Below are 19,294 nucleotides of genomic sequence, written 5' to 3'. Positions count from 1 at the left end.
CTGCGTTTCTGCGTAGGAGCCGGAGGAGGGGATGTGCCACTGTTTCTGGGAGCTGCTTGAGGTAAGTGCCACCCAGAGCCTGCCCCCCGATCCCCTCCCATGCCCCAACCCCCTACCCCAGCCCTGATTGCCCTCCCGCCCACCAAACCCCTTGGTTCCAGCCTGGAGCACCCTCCTGCACCCCCAACTCCTCATCCCCAGCCCCACCCCAGAGCCCGCACCCCCAGCCAGAGCCCTCACCCACTCCAGCACCGCAACCCCCAATTTTGTAAGCATTCATGGCTCGCCATACAATTTCCATACCCAGATGTGGCCCTTGGGCCAAAAAGTTTGCCCACCCCTGGATTAGGAGGAGACCCTCATGTGGAAGTAGATTTTCTCACATTTGCCCACTGCAGGGCTCGTATACCTTCCCCTGAAGCATCTGGTGCTGGCACTGTCAGAGAGTAGATACTGTACTAGACAGACCATGGCACTTAGAGCTGGGCAGAAAATGATTCTACAAGAATTTTCAAGATTTCAAATAATTTTCCTGTCACAAATTGAAATCTCAATATTCACAAACTGAACTTCTGATTTTTTTTTTCAGATCAGATCAATCAAAATGTTTAATCAAAACTTACCCTCTTCGGATTAGAGCCACACTTTAAGCTAGTGCTTCGCTTCAGTTGTTTATTAACTTTGTGAGCTAGCAGACAGAGCTGCTAGACTCACAGATTGAGAAAAGAATTTTATTGAAATGAACAAAATATAAAACTCACAAGGACCTTAAGACAAATTAAAAATAACTGAGAGATTCTGGCAGCAGGTACAGTCTTACTTGGTTTGGTTAACGGATCAAAGGAAAAAACTGGATATGATATTAAGCAAAACAGTAAACTAAGCCAAAATGTTGTTCTGCCCTGGCTTGGCTCTTTTTTCATTTAAATGTAAATATTTTGAAAAATGAAGAGGGCCTAAAAATATCCAGACCCTTGAGATCTATATAATCCTAGTAAGAAGTACAGACCTGATTCTGCAGCCTTTACTCATACATAGTTTCATAGATGTTCAAGACCAGAAAGGACCAGTCCCTACTCTACTCTCATCTAAATTATTGGCATAAGTCAAAATGAGAATCAAACATGTGACCCTCAGTTTACAGGGGCAGTGCTCTAACCTCTGAATTATATGGCCAATGCACAAACACATATGAATAAGAATTGCAAGATCAGACTCTAGATTTCTATCTGCTGCTTCTATCTATCTTTGAGGGATTTATACCTTGTTCATCATCATAGTAAGAGTGCCAGCCTGCAGGTAGTACAAAATCCCTTCAAAGGTTAGCTCTTACCCTCTTATAACTATGTTTGGGATCACGATGGCATATAACATATACACACAGGGGAGATGTTACTTACAGTATGCTTTACGGAGTTGTCTAGCCTTAAATATTCCAGTAGACTCCAGTCTCTGCACTAGCCAGTTATGCTCAACACCTGACAAGAGCTTCTCATAGTCATCATCCTCTAGAAAGCGAGCTTTTAGGATTTGTTCTTTGGTTCTCCCAGGCACAAAGGCAAAAGAGCTCCCACTGGAGTTCAGAAAAGATGGACTCTCTAGTTCAGAGAAACTGCTGGAAAACTGCGCTGGTTTGTACCATGATTTCAGAGAGGAGCTTGAGCTGTGGCTGCTGTTCAGAACGTTCCTGTACTTTTCCGCTTCATCTTCCTCTGTGGTAGCACAGTCATTAAAATGGTCAGCTTCTGGCTTCTTCCTCCCTGATGGTGAAATTCTGATCCCAACCCTGTGGTTAAGTTGAGGCCTTGGAGCATTCATGGCAGGAGTGTTGTTTACTGAGCTCCCTCTATTGCTGAAAGCAAACTCCCATTCATCTTCTGTATCTGCCTGGGTGTCAACTTCAGGCATTTCAAAAGATCCATTTCCAGCAGAAGACTTATTAATCCAGTTACGTACAAAGGAATCACTTGCTATTTTTGACTTGTTGCTTATAGATGTAGTAGTAGCTACCTTACCTATAGGTATAGGAGGCTCAACGGACAGATCATCTGTACTGTCTACAGTATCTCCTTCCGGGTCAATCCACACATAATTATTTCTAGATAATGGCTCTGTGATTCTTTTATACCCTTCGGCATCTATTACATTTCCTTCCACTCTGCTGCGCTGAGTAGGGCTGTGAATAACACTGAAGTCTCTATTGCTATCCTTGGTTCTGGACTCAATCATTTCAAAGGATTCTAATTCTACCAAGGAAGAGGAAATCATCTCCCTCTCAGGTCTGTTGGGACCAGAAAAATGGGAACCCTTTAAGTCCACGAAAGAAACAGCATTGTTCCTGAAGTCTATACTATTGGCATCCCCTGCGTTCTGTTTTGAGGCATCCCTTTCAGGTTCTGTCCCCTGCAAGAGCCCTTCTCTGGAAGCTGAGGACACATCTGCTAGTCTATTAGCAAAGAGCATATTGTTCTTTAATGAATACTGAGAAGGACCTGAACAGCCACCCTGTGACTCTTGAAGAGAGAGATGATGAGTTTGGAAGGACAACGAGTGCAGGCTCCCGCCTTGAACATTTCCCTCAGTAGATTCGGTTGAGACTGTGCAACACTGCTCATCCACTGAGCCCCTTCCCCTTTGTTGCCAGTCTCTGGGAAGCGTGTTGCTGGCGTTGCAATCTAACTCCTCCCAGCTAGCAGAGGAGCTTGATTTTGACAACTTGCTCCAAGACTTCAAAGAACTAGTGGTTTGACTCCTGCTTTGCAAACTGCTGAAAATGCCATTTTCATCATTGGTAACTTTGTCTAATGGCTTGCTCTCCATTTCTTCTACAAGGGAGATGTTCATTGCATTAGAACTAATCCATCTCTTTCTTGTTTGCCCAGGGAGTCTCTCATGGCTTCTTCTTGTGTTTTGTGAAGCAGAGATTTTGGCAATGTCCTTGCCACCGCATAATTTTTCTTCAGTGTTACATATAGTGTCTACATTTTTAGTTTCAGTTTTTAAGGCAGTGATGCAAGCTCCCATTTTGGCTTCTCTGTGCCTGGTTTCCTGGCTCCTGCAAGTACTTTCAAACACTTCACTTACTGACCTATGATGCTGGGAATGCATTTCAAGGATTTTCTCAAAATTCACTTCACCACGCAAGATAGGCTTTTCTACTACACCTTTGTAGCTATCAGGAACATAAGATCTGGCATCTGAATTAGGGAAGCTTTGTACTTGTAAATGCTCCTTGACAGACATGATCAAAGACATGATCTCTTTGGCAAGTGTTTCTTTGTCTTGATCTTCTGTAAAAGGTGAAGTGCTGTAAGTGTACAGTTTCTCCATGGCTTCGCTACATAGCTGTCTCACCACACAGAGTCTCTCGCTCTGCCCGTAGAGTTGCCGATTAACTGTTGTAAGGCAAAAAGCTGCTTTAATGAAACTATGAAGCTCCTGCCTGCTAGTGACAGGGTCATTTTCTTTCTTGGTGAGGAGACCAATTTCAAAGGATTTCTTAGCTTCAGACAAATAAAACTTTCTCTTCTCTGGAGGACATTCTGTGGAGTAACTATAGGACAATAAGCATGTGCCACGGATGTTCTGAAAAGGAAAAAGGATGAGAAGTCAATGAATTAGAAATCTGGAATTCTGTTCCAAATAAAAAGAAAAAAGTGCTGTTTCTTCATGCATTTCAAGGCACAGATACCAGCTCTTACAGCTCATTTCTGCATTTCTAGGAAATGAGGTAAGGATTGTCTCATATATCTGATTATGCTGCTTTATTCTAAATTTGCTTAGAGTTGCATGGGGGTGAGGTATTAACTTGCAAAGCACTATCACTCTGGGGGATCTCTCTCTCCGCCTGTCTTTCTTCTTCTGTGGTTTTAGATAGGAGTTCTGGGAAGGGTGCAGCATCCTACCCAAGTCCCAGATGTGAACTGAAATCATACTCACCACTGCTGTGAGCACAAAAAGCGGGGTGTACTGGCTGAAGGCAGCTGCCAGCTTGCAGGCTTCAGCAGCTGACAGTAAGCGATGGTCAAACTCTTGGAGAAGGCGCTGTTAAAACAGCAGGATAAAAATTCCTTTACACACTATGTCATCTTTGTAATGTCACGTTCGTGGTGGTGGACAAAGGCAAGTAACACTTATAGGGTATGTCTACACTGCAATGTAAGTCCAGGGTTAGTAGATCTTGAGTTAGCAGAGCCTGGATTTGTTAACATAGGGCTTGAGTCTCTACACTCATTTATAACTCTAGGTTAGGAATTGTTGAACCCTGGGTCCCAACCTGGGCCTGGAGCATCTACATTGCATTATGCGGGCCTGAGTCCAACCACCCATATCTCAGATTTCCTAGCACCCTCCCAAAATGTGGCCGCTCTAGCCCTTTATTCGTGGTACAGTGTGGAAAAACTTGACGGTCCAGAGGACAAAGGAAGTCAGCTCATGGAATACTTTTGGTGGACTCCCAGAGCATGGATCTAGTGGGGCTGTGTCTACATTGCAAAGCAATAGAGCTTGAACTGTGGGTCGTGGCTTGACTCAGGCTCAGATCCTCCACCCTCCTGGGGTCCTGGGATCCTGGGTCTGAGCCCTAGGTTAGAGTGATTTTTGTGTGGATGGAAGTGGGGTTAGGCTTGAGCCTGAGTTTGAATCTTGGGCTTCCATTGGTAGCATTGCATACCCATAAAGACTTGACTGTATAATGAAGGTAATAGTAATGTGGTGGGAAATAGTTGGAAATAAAAGGGGAGAGTCTGATCTCAGTTACACTGATGTAATCCAGTTTAGTTCCACTGAAATCAGTGGGACTGATCTGACTGCAGAGCCCAGCTGCATCTGCTGAGAACATGAGCCATAATTTGGCCTTATGTCATGAAATGCTACAACCTGATCATTAAAATAAATCAGGTAAAGCAGTAAATTGAGGATTCCTATAACTACATTCAATTGGCCATGGATTTTGTAGTAGTCATTTTATGTCCAACAGAAATTAAGCTATATATCTAACCAGAAAACAGGAAGATACTAAATATAGCCAATGCACACGAATTAAATTGCCCTGTGAACCTTAACTTCTACATATCCTGATTTCTTCTGACTAACTGTGCAGCCTTACTGTTTACATTAACATAGTTCAACAGGAATTTTGTCTGAGCAAGATCTGATTTAGGACCAGAGGACTTGACACACTGTAGAAGAAAATGAAAGTCACAGTTTGTTCCAATGCAATGCTATGTTCAGATTGCACTTCTAGTTCGGAGGGAAACTGATTTCTCCTCTCAAGTTATGTGAAATAAATGACTTCATTATAGGACAAATCCTGAGATGCACTGAACATGACCCACTCTCTATGGGATGAATCCTGAGATCTTTAAGAGGATAAAACATAATAATTACTCAGGCAAATTGCCATTGATTTCAGTGAAGATCAGGACTCAGTCAGGATAGAGCACGGTCCTTAGAATTTGATTAGTTGAGTCCACTGGGTTTTGCAGATGCTCAGCACCTCTCAGGTTTTGTGTCCATAAGAGGCTTTTTCTTTAATGAGTCTTGGGCTATTGCCAGAGCAAGATACTAGATTATCTACACTAATGGTCTGATCAATACCAGTTCCTGTGTCCCGGAGACCCTTCCCATCACATTGGAAGTTTTAAGATTTGTCTAATTTTGGTCTTAACAATGTTCACACAGTGTTCCTTCAATTTGTCCTGTAGGGAAATGACACCCACTTTGTGTTTAGGTGAGATAACGAACTCTTTGGCTGGTGTTGAAGAGCTTCCCCAAGCACTCAGTGCAAGGACAAGAGTAGGAAGTTTGGCTGCGCTTGGTGCAACTAGATAAGGATCAGCAAAAGACTTCTAATATATGAATATTTACCAGGTCAACTTGAGAGTTGTTTTTAAAACTATTATAATCTTTCTCACTCATGGAAACAAAGATGTCAGCCAAAATACCCAGTGATGTAGCAATTCCCTGAAAAATAAAAAACAAACAAACAAGTGTTTTTTCCATTTTATTTTCTATTTTTGACGGTGCTGTACAAGACACAAAGATAAAGACATCTACAAGACACACAGAGAAGAGAGGACACATGGGGAAATCTAGAGCAGGAAACGAGATAGCCAAATTATGTTTTTTGGATTATTATAAATGTGCGGGCATTGGGGAAAAAATGAAGGCTGGTGTAAGTCTGTATGGCTCTACTAAACTGAATTAAACTGCATTTATTTACACCAACTAGGGAACTAGCTCTGTATTATAGGAGGAATTTGAATGAGGATTGGAATTTTGTTACATTCTTCCTTCCTATTTTCTCCAGCCTGTCAGCTTTTAAGGTGTGACAAATACGGCACAGCATCATGTGACATAAGAATATCTTCAGACTAAATGCTACATTAAATCCTGACTAAACAGATTTTGGAAAACAGGTTCTTAATCTGTTTAGGCTCAGTTTTAACACTCTACTAACTTTAGCTGCACAACAATAATTTAGAACTGATCAGTTTTTCTCAAACTATTTGCGAGGCACAAGGAAAAATTGTCTAGACAAGCACCATATCAAATGCAATCAACATGCAGTTCTGCTGATAGAGCACCAAGCTACTGATGAGTTAATGTTGAACTGAACTATTTTATGAAGCACTCAAAAAAATCCCAGATTTTGACAAAAAGGCAGGAGCTCCAGTTAATGACGATTTAACTCTGGGGATTGGAATGAGCAATTTTGAATAGGGGTCAGTGAACCACAAGAATTTGTAATGTCATGAAGATAGGTGAATTTGCCATTTGTGTCCTTCCAAAACAGGACAATTGTTCACTATTCCCAAACAGATGCCAGCCAACAGATTACCTTAAGATTGCAGTTAGTACAGCTAAATCATTCCATTACATGATGCCTCTTTGCCTTCTTAAATATCTGTAAAATTCCCTGCACACCTCTGCTTTCATATAAGTATTTCTGAGAAAGGTTCAAGATGCAAAACTTTGGTCCAGAGTTTTAACAAACTAAGTTTAGGGAGTTTGGGATCTGGAGTTTTGGTTTGGTCCATTATAAAGACAGGACTGGTTTACACAATTCAGATCCAGATTCCAAACATTCTAAAGCATGGAAGTGTTATAAAGATCTGGGCTATTTGCAAAGTTAATAACAAAATATATGAAGGATGGCTGTAGGACCTATGATGGTTAGGGCACTAACATAAGACTGAGTAGACCAAGCTTCAATTCCCTGCTCTGCCACAGACTTCCTTTGTGACTCTGTGCAAGTCACTTACCCCTTCTCCGCCTCAGTTCCCCACCTGTAAAATGGAAATAGCAGCATTTCTCTACCTCACGGGGGGGTTATGAGGATGAATATATACTGTAAGCTGTTCAGATACGTCAATGATGGGGACTGTATAACTACCCAGATAGATAGATAAATATTCAGACCCTGGTTCAGAATTTGAACACTCCTGAAGCTCAGGAATGTTTGGTTCCAATTAAATGGTTAAGGCCCCTCCCTAAAAGTATAACAATGGCTGCATCTTGGTACGAGTCTGTCACTCCATCAGAGAACTACATTGCATCGTCTCATTTGATCATTTACTTCTGGTGATGCTAATGAATGAAAATGATCATTGTATTCCTTTGCAGAAAGCAAAACAAAGCTCAAGATATGCTGGTTTCAAATTAGCGCGTGCACATGCATGTAAAAATAAATCAAGTATAGTGTAACGTTCAGCTAGAACATTTGCCCCACGTGACTGAAACTGACTACATCCAGGAAGAATAAACCCAGGACATATGACTGAGGGAAACACAATGGATTCTGGAATCAACGTGGAATTAGTCAGAGTATTCAGGGTGAAAAAAACACTAACCTTTTTATCTGGCTGAGGCAGTTTGAAATAGCCTACAATTGAAGCCCAAATCAGCTCCGCTGCCTCATACCACATTCCTGAAATAAAGCAGAGAAATGATCAATAAGCAGACTGCTTCTTTAAGTTACAACATAGCTCTATATTGCTTTAAAGCAGATGAGTTTATTTCACCTAACCTGAGCTGGGAGATTTCAAGACTGTATAAAACCATTCTACCACGCTTTTCCAGCTTAGTTACAACATTACATTTATTAATTTCATATTGCTTTGGTTTGTTCATAAATGTAAGTTTTATGCTTGTGAAAGATCCTAGATTAGCAGTCATGAAAATGCAAATTCACTTGGAAGGCACAGCATAGCATTAGGCCGGCTGTGCTATCATCCTACCAAGGGCAGAGCTTCCATACAGCAGCTCTTTGCACCACCATCCTGGGGCCTTCTTGCGTCTGCCCAGGGAATTTTCATGACAGCTCTATGGAGGTAAGTTACTGGCTGGCAATTCAGGAAAGAATGTTGAAAAGGGGGGAACTGCTTGAATATTAAAAATAACATAAGAAACAGCATTTACAAGTGCATATCTTCTGGTGGTCTCAGCAAACAGACTGACGATCTGTAAAATTACATTTGTTTGATAAATGGGCTCTTGCTAGCTGCAAGTGTTTTCTGTCTCAGCCAGTTGTGAGTAGAGCTAATTTTCTGTGGCTTTCTCTGTCAGGGAAACCAGGGGGAAATTTTAGATAAGCCAAGTCTTTACTTAACACAGGAATCCCTTTTTAGTAAGTTGTGAACATGGATAATTAGTTTAACGCTTAAATGGTGAAATCACTGCATGGAAAAGTGTCTGGCTGCAGAGTGTGATCTTACCAAGCTTTTGCAGAATCTGTCCTCTGATCTGTATACAGACTGACTGAACAAGAATCCTATCACTTTCCTTGTCATACAGCCACACGCCTGAAACGAGAGTTTAAAAACTCACTGGAGTGTGACAGCTGTTGGTGGTTCCTGAGCCCTTAAAATCTGATCCAAATCCCAATGAAATCAACTGGCGTCTTTCCAATGACTTCAATGGGCTTCGAATTAGGGCTTTAGGTACCTTGTAGGTACTGAGATACAAAGGTGATGGAACAGTAAAAGAACTCAGAGAGATATACACCAGTATAAAGCTTTCATACCAATTATTTTTAGATAAACCGTAGAACAACAGCAATAAAATAATATTAATAATAAAATAAAATAAATAATAATAATAATAATAATATTTGGCACTTTTATGGAATATCCTACTAAAGATTTCAGAGCGGTTTGCAAGGGTGGCTAAATATTAATAAATAATATTTAAATATCACAAATATTAACTGAAGTGATTACTTAAATTAATTAATATAGTTGTGGTAATGTATAAATGGTAGCGTAACACATTTTTTTAGCCTGTGCCAAAAAATGTTTTCTCATCACACATCAATATGTCAGGTTTCAGAGTAACAGCCGTGTTAGTCTGTATCCGCAAAAAGAAAAGGAGGACTTGTGGCACCTTAGAGACTAACCAATTTATTTGAGCATAAGCTTTCGTGAGCTACAGCTCACTTCATCGGATGCATTCAGTGCATCCGATGAAGTGAGCTGTAGCTCACGAAAGCTTATGCTCAAATAAATTGGTTAGTCTCTAAGGTGCCACAAGTCCTCCTTTTCTTTTATTAATATGTTATGCATCTTAAAACAAGAGTGCTCATAATTTCATCAAATAATGTTTAGGCATCTACATTCTTATTTTTGTCTGATAGTTATATGGCATCTTTCATACATATTGTACGTTCACACCCAAAACTTTATTAAATTATAAGTAAGTTTGCCAAGCATAATTAAAAACAAGACATACATTTACACACATCACTAAAAATAATTAAGGAATGAATATCACAAATTATGGTTACATAAAACAATTATTCTCGCTGAACAGCATGCAAATAACCTTATCTCAGAGGTTTGACTTTTTTTAAAACTGGCAATGTTGTTCATAGTCAAAACTGTCAACCCACACTGACTTAATCACAAGTCTTCTGATATTTGGTATGTCTCTTCAACCCCAGCTCCTGGACTTGCGTGGATGTTTGAGAGACTTATCTTTCATTTTAAAAAAGGAAGTTTCTAGCCCTCGTTGTTGGGGAGAAAAGCTTGAAAACACGACCCAAGTGAATCATAAAGGCTCAGAAACCAAAAGGCAAAGAAAAAGCACCAAAAATTTATAATTTAAAAAAAAACTCATGATTTTTGGGGCCTGACTCGTGATTACTGAGCACCTGGGGTTGGCAATACTGCACATCCTTCCACCCGTAAAGCAAGCTCTGACTCCAACTGTATAGACCTCTGAGGGAGAGAGAGTAATGATAACAAATAAGTATTTATAAAAATTCTAACAGTGTTCTAAAATAGCACAAAAATATTATGACTTTTAAGTCCAATATTTCAGACCTTTCCAAGGCTAGAACCAGTGCTGTGAAAGCTGGAATCCTTTCTTTTCCATTGGTACAAATCCCAATTTTTTAGCTCTGGTGGTCACTATATAATGAAACAATTATTATTGGCACAGGACACAATATTCCTCATTTTGTGCATAAAGCCAGAGTGATTTTGGGAGGAAAGAGAGAAACATTTCTCTGACAATCTGAGTTAAAAAAAAAATAAATAAAAATCAGTCAACTGTTTGAAACTGGCCAAAGGTTTAGAATCGGACAGAAATCAGCAGGCAGAGTGCCAGTGATACAGTCAAAGGTGCAGGGTACTTCTCGAACTAAGTAAAGGTTCGCAGAGTTTGGGCCCTGAATGAATTAGGGAAGTTTGAAAAGAGTAAGCTTCATTGTCCACATCTCTCTCTCTCATGGTAAAGAGCAGAGAGAAGGGAAATATGTAATTTGCCTACCACGTTTTTGGGCATTAAAAATAAAATAATTAAAAAGGAAATAAATACTAACAACAAAAGGGCTTTTGTGGGAGTTTTTGGTGCACAAGGAATGCATGATCAAGCTGCAAGAGAACATTGCAATTTAAGACCTGATCCTGCAGGCACATATTAGTTATCAGTATTATTTCTTATCAGGCTACTACTGTTAGCAGCACCACTGAATTCTGACTAATATTGGTAGGAAGCATTATGCCTGGTGCAAGTCATTGCAAAATCAGGAGTTTAATAACGGTCGCGCAGTGAATGATAATATTTAAAGTTTGTGTGAGTGTGGCGAGTGATGAGATTAGCTAAAAGAATTATAAAACTGCCAAAAACGATGACTTAGACATACCTGTTGCTCCATTGTCATTTATAAGGCTGCTTAGAATATACTCAGCTTTTAAAAGTTTTCCTGAAAAAAGAACCCAAAAAGATAGATGAACATTAAAACGCATTATGTAATTTAGATGGGATTGAACTATTCATGAATAAAAGTCTGTCTATTCTAGTTAGTCTCCATCTTCCTAATGCATTCACTGTTCATGTTTAAGTGTTTTTAATTATACAATGTATAAAAGTACATTTCTGAAATTAGGACTGCTGTTAAACACTCACAGCTAGACATACACTGGTGGTCAGGAAATAAAGGACACCTGTATCTATACTGAATGCCACATGCAATTTTGCATGTACAGAAACACAGAAGAAATGATAAAGTAGGATACTTTATAGCTAGAACACTTGCACTATTTTGTACTTAGAAAATCCTGTATGCCGAGTTAATATGTATTACTTTACAGCAGTGGTTCTCAAACTTCATTGCACCACGACCCCCTTCTGATAACAAAAATTACTATACAACCCCAGAAGGTAGGACTAAAGCCTGAGCCCACTCGAGCCCCACTGCCCTAATCAGTGGGGCCAAAGCCCAAGGGCTTCAGCCCTGGATGGGGGGGCCCCTGTAACCTCAGTCCTGCCACCCAGGGCTGAAGCCGAAGCCTGAGCCCCGGCACTCAGGGCTGAAACGCTCAGGCTTTGATCCTGGATCCCAGCAAGTCTAACGCCAGCCCTGGCGACCCCATTAAAACGGGGCTGCAACCCACAGTTTGAGAACTCCTGCTCTACAGCTCCATCCTGCCAACACTAGAGTGCAGAACTACTGCTGCGAATAGTCCCATTGCATTCATGTGATATGCTCAGTACAACGTGTTTCTAGACTTGAGGTAATAAATAAAAAAATATTTGTTAACAGAAACAACAACCCCTAGCAGAGTTATGGGCCTTGCCTCATTCCTTCCAGTACCTAGATATTACAGTATTACTTACAATCATGTAGGTCTGGCCCCTGCACAGCCACCCAGCTGCGGGGAGGGAGAAATGCACCTTACACAGAGCTGCTTCTGAGATGCTCCCTACAGGGGGTCAGCACCTAAAGGAGGGCAGGGAGTAGGTGGGTGCCATGGCTGTGATCTCCTCATGGGCCACTCGGCTGGTCATAATGAGGATAGTATGCTGAACTCGTTAAAAGGCCTCAGCTTGCCTGTGCTGCTCCACCCTTCCCATAATGTAGGGCTTCTCTGAACAGGCATAATCTAGCCCTTTGGGCTGAGCTCTCCACTGTGCCACCCACACAGCCTCTTCCCCCACCCTGAGATGGTGTCCTCCAAGGACAGGAAACAGTGGCAGATAGTGGAGGAAAGGAGAAGACTGTCCTCCAGCAGCTATGGTTCCCTGATCCCCTCTACCCCTCTTCAGGGAATAGGGAGCTGCTCCTGGGGACTGATCACAAGCACAGAGATGTGGTTTTGGACTGAGGAGGGGTGAGGAGGTTTGGCTGCTACATCATTCACAGAAGAGGATTGGGGAACAGGCCCTGAGCTGCTGGTCTCTTTGCAGGCTGAGCGGCTCCACGCCCTTCTACATTCTCTCTCGTATAGTTGTCCCAGCAGCTCCCTGGGCTCCCCCTCGTTCCTTAGAAGGGAGGGCTAGAGAGGAGCAGGGGCAGCAGCTCTGGTGAGCTACAGAGAGGTAGGGTGATAGGACAGATTTAATTTTAGGGGAGATGGAAGGAGGTGAGGAAAGCTCAACTGGGGAAATGCATGGCCTGGCCTGAATTGTACTGGCAGCCTAAATCCCTCTCCCCACGATCCCCCAACAAACCCAGGGAGGCACCCTCTTCCCAAACCCACGACTCCTCTAAGCAACCTGGGACAACTACCCCTCCTCAATAACAGATTTAAGAACCTGGGTATTGAATTCATGTAGTAAACCAGTAAAAGCTGTAAAATGACAGCACAGCATTTAACAAAACACAGGTGTTCCACATCTCAGCCATTCGTCACCCGTTTCAATGGCCTGGGTCACACACTGGCAGGTTTGAATGCTGAGAGAGATGCTGTGAGGCCTTGTTTTACCACCCTTATCATATTGAGGCAGCTTTGGCTCCACAAGCAGTCCAACCGAAATCAACAGAACTGCTCATGTGAGCAGAGTTATATGTTTGCAGCACCAGCCCAAAGTATGAATATTCTGGTGCTTAGACACCACAGCAATGGGAGCATTAGAAACACACGGATAGAAACAAGAATGGTTCTGAAAGTAAATTATAGTTTCTATTGTCATTATTTTACCAAAAAAAAAAAAAAATCACGTAATTTAAATTGAGTTGTTAAAAACCAGGGTGGATTCAGTCAGCTTCTCCTTTTACCTTTGGTCCTGAAATAAGGGAAGATACTTTAAAAGCCGTTCAGGTACCATCCACGCTCCAAGAGTGATGAAAAGAAGCACCGATTTACATTAGTGGGGCTGTCAGCGGCATTGTTTGTATAGTCAAGTGGCCCTACTGAAAAAACGGCCGGGACAGTGCAGAGAAAATGCCGGTGTTCTAATCTACTTTTTAAAGGCTCTCAGTCAGAAGTACAGCAATTCAGATACCTCTGTTTGAAACCAGCAGGCCAGATTTGTGAAGGAACAAAAGCTCCAATTAGTATTTTCCACACCCTTTCACAATTTTCTCTCCTGCTTTTGGCTCTGAAACCCTTTATGCCAGGCCCTTTGTGCTGGCAAGAGGAGGTGGGAGGGATGCAGGGGGGTGGGATCTAGGTTTGAAAAGATGGCACTGGGATCATAGGAATGTCATCCCCAGAATAGGACAAAGTATCCTCTTGAAAGTCAAGTAGCTCCTAATTAGAACTGAGCAGAGAAAATGGAGAGGGAGAGAGCGAGCGCTTAACAAGAGTTTTGTTACCTGAATTTACAGAGATGCGAGCTAGGCGAATAACCACCTGAGGGGCTATTGGTGTGGCTGGCTGCAACTTGTGCAGGCCTTTGGCAATCCGAAGAAGTTTGCTGGAGGCATCCACCCAATATAAGAATCGGTCAATCAGGAACACGATAGCAGCTGCTGTTGCACAGTCCTTGACCATGATGGAGGCTTTCAAATAAACCTGAAAAGAACACCAAAAACAGGAGACAGCCAGGCACAAACAGGAGAGGTAAAAGAAGTTCAGTTAACCGTTTACAGAAAATACTCAGGCTTAATAACTCTTTGCCAAATGACAGGTTTCAGAGTAACAGCCTTGTTAGTCTGTATCCGCAAAAAGAAAAGGAGGACTTGTGGCACCTTAGAGACTAACAAATTTATTTGAGCATAAGCTTTTGTGAGCTACAGCTCACCTCATCAGATGCATCCAATGAAGTGAGCTGTAGCTCACAAAAGCTTATGCTCAAATAAATTTGTTAGTCTCTAAGGTGCCACAAGTCCTCCTTTTCTCTTTGCCAAATGATGCTGCTTATACAACACTATGCACTAGACCAGATTTTCAGTCAAATAGTCTTCCTTATTTGCTATCAGAGAGTCATACAATTTTACAGAGATTGAAGAAATAGACATTAGGAAAAACAAATATCTGCTGGCTGATGAAATACTGTATGCATTTCTCACTCTGCTTGCAATTCTTTTGTTCCTGGGCTTTTGGTAAGGGCGATAGTGATTAAATAGAGTTTATTAGCATTATAAAATATTACTTCTGTCTATTTTCTGATTTTTTTTTTCAGCATGGAAGCTTCTGGTTGGGTAGTTTGTTTTATGGGTTTGTAATGTGGATTTTGTCCCTATTTTGTCTTTTTAATTGTTATACTGCTCCTAGAATGGTAGTTAAGTGCTCTGTAAATTTAAATGAACAACAAACCAATTCATAGTCATAATGGTAACATCTAGCTCTTACGCTGCTTGACCTGGAGAAGTACCGGGCAGCTCCTCAATTCCCATCTGATGTCACTGAGAGCTGCAAGAGCTCCGCATCTAGTTTGTGCAGCAGCTGTTATCCATAAATCTTCAAGAAATTTACATAGGTGGGTAAGTACTGTTAGTCCTATTTTGCAATTGGGAAACTGAGGCACAGAGAGGTGAAGATGAAAACTCAAACTTGAGTGCCTCTGAAAATCAGGCCACTTATTTACACATGCACAAATATTTAAATACTATCCAAATACTATCCAAATTTTCAGTGTTGCTGAACTGCTGGAGTTCCCATTAGCTTAAATGGGAGCGGTCAGTGTTAACTCCAGATTTTCTTTTCCTTTTTTTCCTAAAAGTCCCGTAGGAAATTATGGCCTCTCAGGAGGCAAATCAGCTCTCTGAGGGATCAGCCCTAAATATAAATAACCGGCATTAATGCAACATTAAGATTACAAGATCAAACACTCCTTTATACATCACAAAGAAGCAAACAGGGCAGAAGTCCAATGTTTTTTCCTTTGCAGGTCACCTTTAATGATTTTTAAAGCAGTATTAACTCTCTTGGAGTCCCCTCTGCGGCTGATCCTTCTTACTGGTATGAGGAATCAGCCAGAGTTCCTGAAGGAGCATGCTGTTAGGGAGAAGGGAGGCCAGCAGGGTAGCAGTGTGGATGCACAGAGCCTCTGTGGGTGTCTAGAGCCATGCAGATCTTGGGACATCTGCCAGGCTAGGGCCCAAACACCATGCCCTTTCCAGGGGAGTTGTGGGATCAGTCATTGTCCCTTGCCACACACAATGGGGCAATGAGGAAAAGAGCTCCACAAGCTCAAATTAGGAATTTCATACATCCTTTGAGGGCCTGTCTTGTGATGGGGAGAGTAGCATCCAATGATCATTTCACTGAAATGTGTACATTACACCATGGCAGGAGCCTTTTTTCCTATCTCAAAAAATCACCCTGGGAGCACCGGTTGTAGGAGGAATGTAGAGGAGTGTGAAGTTATTGTCCCTTCCTTCTTGTCCAAACTGTCTTTTAACTGGATCCTATTCTATAGAATTCCCATGGGCCACACGGTCTCTCGGTCTTAAGTAAGAGAAAAGTGAAAGGAGTTGTCTTCGCAGAGGGGAGAAGGGGGAGCGCAGGTCACTTCAGGAAGCGAGAAGAGACTCTTACAATATGGTATAGTCAGGGAACCCATCCCTCCTGTGCTTCCACAGCCATAGAATATGCTTTCCAGCCAGGTCTTTGGCCCACAACCTCCCTGTAGCCCTCAATTACCCCGCCTTGTAAAAATGAGACTCGTTATGCTACTTATCCAGCTTTGTCAGGTGCTTTGAGGTGCTTGGATATAAAGAGCTCTCTATACAGTGAAAAGTGCAGAGCCATGAGTGTTTGAAAAATCTAGTATGTCAAGCTCTATTCCAAAAAGGGCCTGACTCTCCTCTCCCTCACACCAGTGTAAATCAGGAGTAACTCCACTGAAATCAATGGTGTTAAAACTGCTGTGAGTGAGAGCAGAATCAGTCCCCAAAGCCCTGTCAGGTAGTGCGTGACTGAAGAGAGAACTTTATCTGAATCACCAGCAAAATTAAAAAAAAAAAAAAAATTCAGCAGCTATCTCAATGTTTGTACTTGGCTTATAACATTTCCCTCTCTCATTAGCTCTCCTCGTAGGCACACTGGCCCAAAACCTCAAAGGTATTTAGGCACCCAACTCAATGGCTATGTCTACACTTATAACAGTGTATAAAGGAGAAGCACCACGCATTTAGCTCTCCGCCACACTGAAAGGTTGGCTGCATTGACACTTGTCCCTGTGGTGCGTAGCTATACCCCACAATGAAAGGCTCTAGAGGCAGCGAAAACTCCAGCAGCTCCCCAGCAAGAACAGGCTGTGGCAGGAAGGAGCCAGTGGGGAAAAGGCTCTGGTCTAGAAAAGCCCAGGCAGGGAAAGGCCCACCTGCCAGAGCCTTTCCTCACTGCTGGAACCTTTCACCATGGCTCTGGCTGTGGGGAGGCAGTGGGACACGACACTGCTAAAAACAGCACTGTCGACATGAGAGGCACTGCTTGGGCGTATAGAAAGTTGTGTAGGGAATATACCCAAGGGGTCCTGCCTGTAGGGCATGCCACTCTACTTGCCTAAGCTCTCTCTCCCCATCATTTATATCTGCACTAGCTGGCTGTGCAGTGTCTGTCTGCTACACGCCACCGCAAGTGTACATGTAACTCACGAGAGTTAGGCGCCTAACTACCTTTGAGAATCTGGGCCACTGAGATGGATTTTCCTTTCATATGGGTTTTTACACCAGGGTAGCTCCATGACATCAATAGTGTTACCCTCGATTTACACTGATGCAACTGAGATCAGGATCAGGCTCACAGAGGGGATCTTACCACTCTGTCCACTTTTTAAATTCACAGCTTGCTATGTAACTCTCAGGCGATGAAGTAAACAAGGCAGGGATGGTTTGGATAGGCTATGATAGGATAATGGAACCAATCAATAGCAGCATATTTGCTATCTCCCAGCTTTTCCACACTTCAAGGTGCTGTTCTGGTTTTTGTTTAACTTTTTCCTGATCCAGAGAGGGTCTTTGCTGAAAGGATGGCACTTGAAAGGGATTCCCCACTCCCTGCGTGCACATGCTCTACTTCTGCCTGCCCACAATGGAGGAATCCCTCTCTTTAAGCACCTGTAAACTGACCCTGCAAACTACCCATTCTAAATGCTCATGAACACACCATATATTTAAGCACAGAGCATTGCCTAATCTATTTTTTCTCCCCTTCTTCCCTTAATAGATTGGAGCACAAAAGCCTGAGAGAGGGTGACCTGCCAAACAAAAGGGCCTTTGAGTTCCTAGGAAAAGTAGACTTGGAGGAGGATGGAAGGAATCCAAGTGGCCCTATTATTTCCACTTGCACTAATTAGACATTTTTCTGTCAGCTATTGAGCACTGCTGAGAGGCCAAACTCACTGAATTCATTTCTAAAGTGTTTACAGAAGTTTGCATCTGTTTGTGTCTCTTCAGGAGGAAAATAAGCACTTCAATAGCATTGTGAAAAATCTAAACGAAGCATCCTATTCTGGAGGGCCTGGCAGCCTTGCAGCTGCATAATTTAGCTCTCTGCTCAAAGCTGAAGCCTCTTGTGTCTCTCTCCAAAACCAAATGGACTCAAAATGTAGAAAAGTCAAGCCCGGGGGAGAATCTTCGCTATTTTTTTAAAAAAAGGAACGGCTGCACGCTGTGTGGCATATAGTAACATAGCCTGGTGTCAGTCCTTGTCCTTATGTTCCTGTGTTTCTACCAGTACACTGAGAAATTAATACTCACGTCTTTCATTTGTTGCCAAATAACATGGCTTTAAAATTCCTTAGCATCCAAAGACAGTGCTGGATAACTGCCATGCTGGGTATGTAAACAAAATCATGTACAAAGAAACTCTCAAAACTACTTTTAAACAGACTGAGACAGAGGACCCAGTTCTGCTCTCCATAGCATCATTATAAACCCAGAGTAACTCCACTGACTTCAGAGGTGTAACTGCCTAACTGAGAGCAATCAGAAATTCCGATCTGCTGCTCAGACATGGACACTTAAGCCCCTTTGTCCTTCATTGGGGGGCTCTCTCATTTACTATATTTCCTATTGTTATCATTTTAGAGAGTGTCTGTATGTGTCTAGATCTAGGGGGAGAAAGGGAGAGAGAAATAAAATACACTTTGTTTCAACATCTGTTTCCATGAAGTGAAATGCATCTGTCTAATTGAGTTTATGATACAAAGAGGAACCTCATGGCTGGGAAGCGGAGTCAGGTGGTGACGGAATTAAGTTTGCATGAGATTTCTATACATGGTTGATTGGAAAAAATGCAAAAGAGCCTTTACTGAAAGTGAAGAGCTTTTGCTTAACAGCAGTGAGTGGAAGTGTGTGCTGTTTTCATGGTTTCTTGCATTACTGCTATAGCTCCGCCCCACATAGAGCTTCAAGTTTGGGTCCCAGCTTTGGGTTCAAAGCTATGACACCTTCTTTGCACTGACAATGGCAGCTGTTCCCAAGACGGGACACAAACTCAGAACCAGAGCCATCTGGCACTAGACCTGGCAGGAACTGTGTAAAATGGATATTATTGGTGTATAATGAATGAAGAGGAGGAGGGGAAGAAGACTGGGGAACCCTTAACGTGATGACTGATTTAACAGGAATTAAAAGCACAAATAAATGAAATACTGGTTCACGCCTGTCTGTCTATTT

General features: G+C 42.2%; 1 protein-coding gene across 1 annotated transcript in view; it reads right to left on the bottom strand.

Moving 5' to 3' along the window:
* ALPK1 (alpha kinase 1) overlaps nt 1-19,294 on the bottom strand; it is a 74,635-nt gene that overhangs the window by 6,674 nt on the left and 48,667 nt on the right. The window contains exons 5-11 of the mRNA XM_074950010.1: nt 14,042-14,240; nt 11,147-11,206; nt 8,718-8,804; nt 7,854-7,930; nt 5,869-5,964; nt 3,940-4,044; nt 1,401-3,585 (exon numbers count right to left, since the gene is read on the bottom strand). Coding sequence (XP_074806111.1) covers nt 1,401-3,585; nt 3,940-4,044; nt 5,869-5,964; nt 7,854-7,930; nt 8,718-8,804; nt 11,147-11,206; nt 14,042-14,240 — 2,809 coding nt within the window. The remainder of the gene's footprint in view (nt 1-1,400; nt 3,586-3,939; nt 4,045-5,868; nt 5,965-7,853; nt 7,931-8,717; nt 8,805-11,146; nt 11,207-14,041; nt 14,241-19,294) is intronic.

Source organism: Natator depressus, chromosome 4, assembly GCF_965152275.1.
Source record: "Natator depressus isolate rNatDep1 chromosome 4, rNatDep2.hap1, whole genome shotgun sequence".
NCBI classification, from domain to species: domain Eukaryota; kingdom Metazoa; phylum Chordata; order Testudines; family Cheloniidae; genus Natator; species Natator depressus.
The sequence above is the reverse complement of the archived record's forward strand: the minus strand, read 5'-3'. Positions and strand labels throughout refer to the sequence as shown.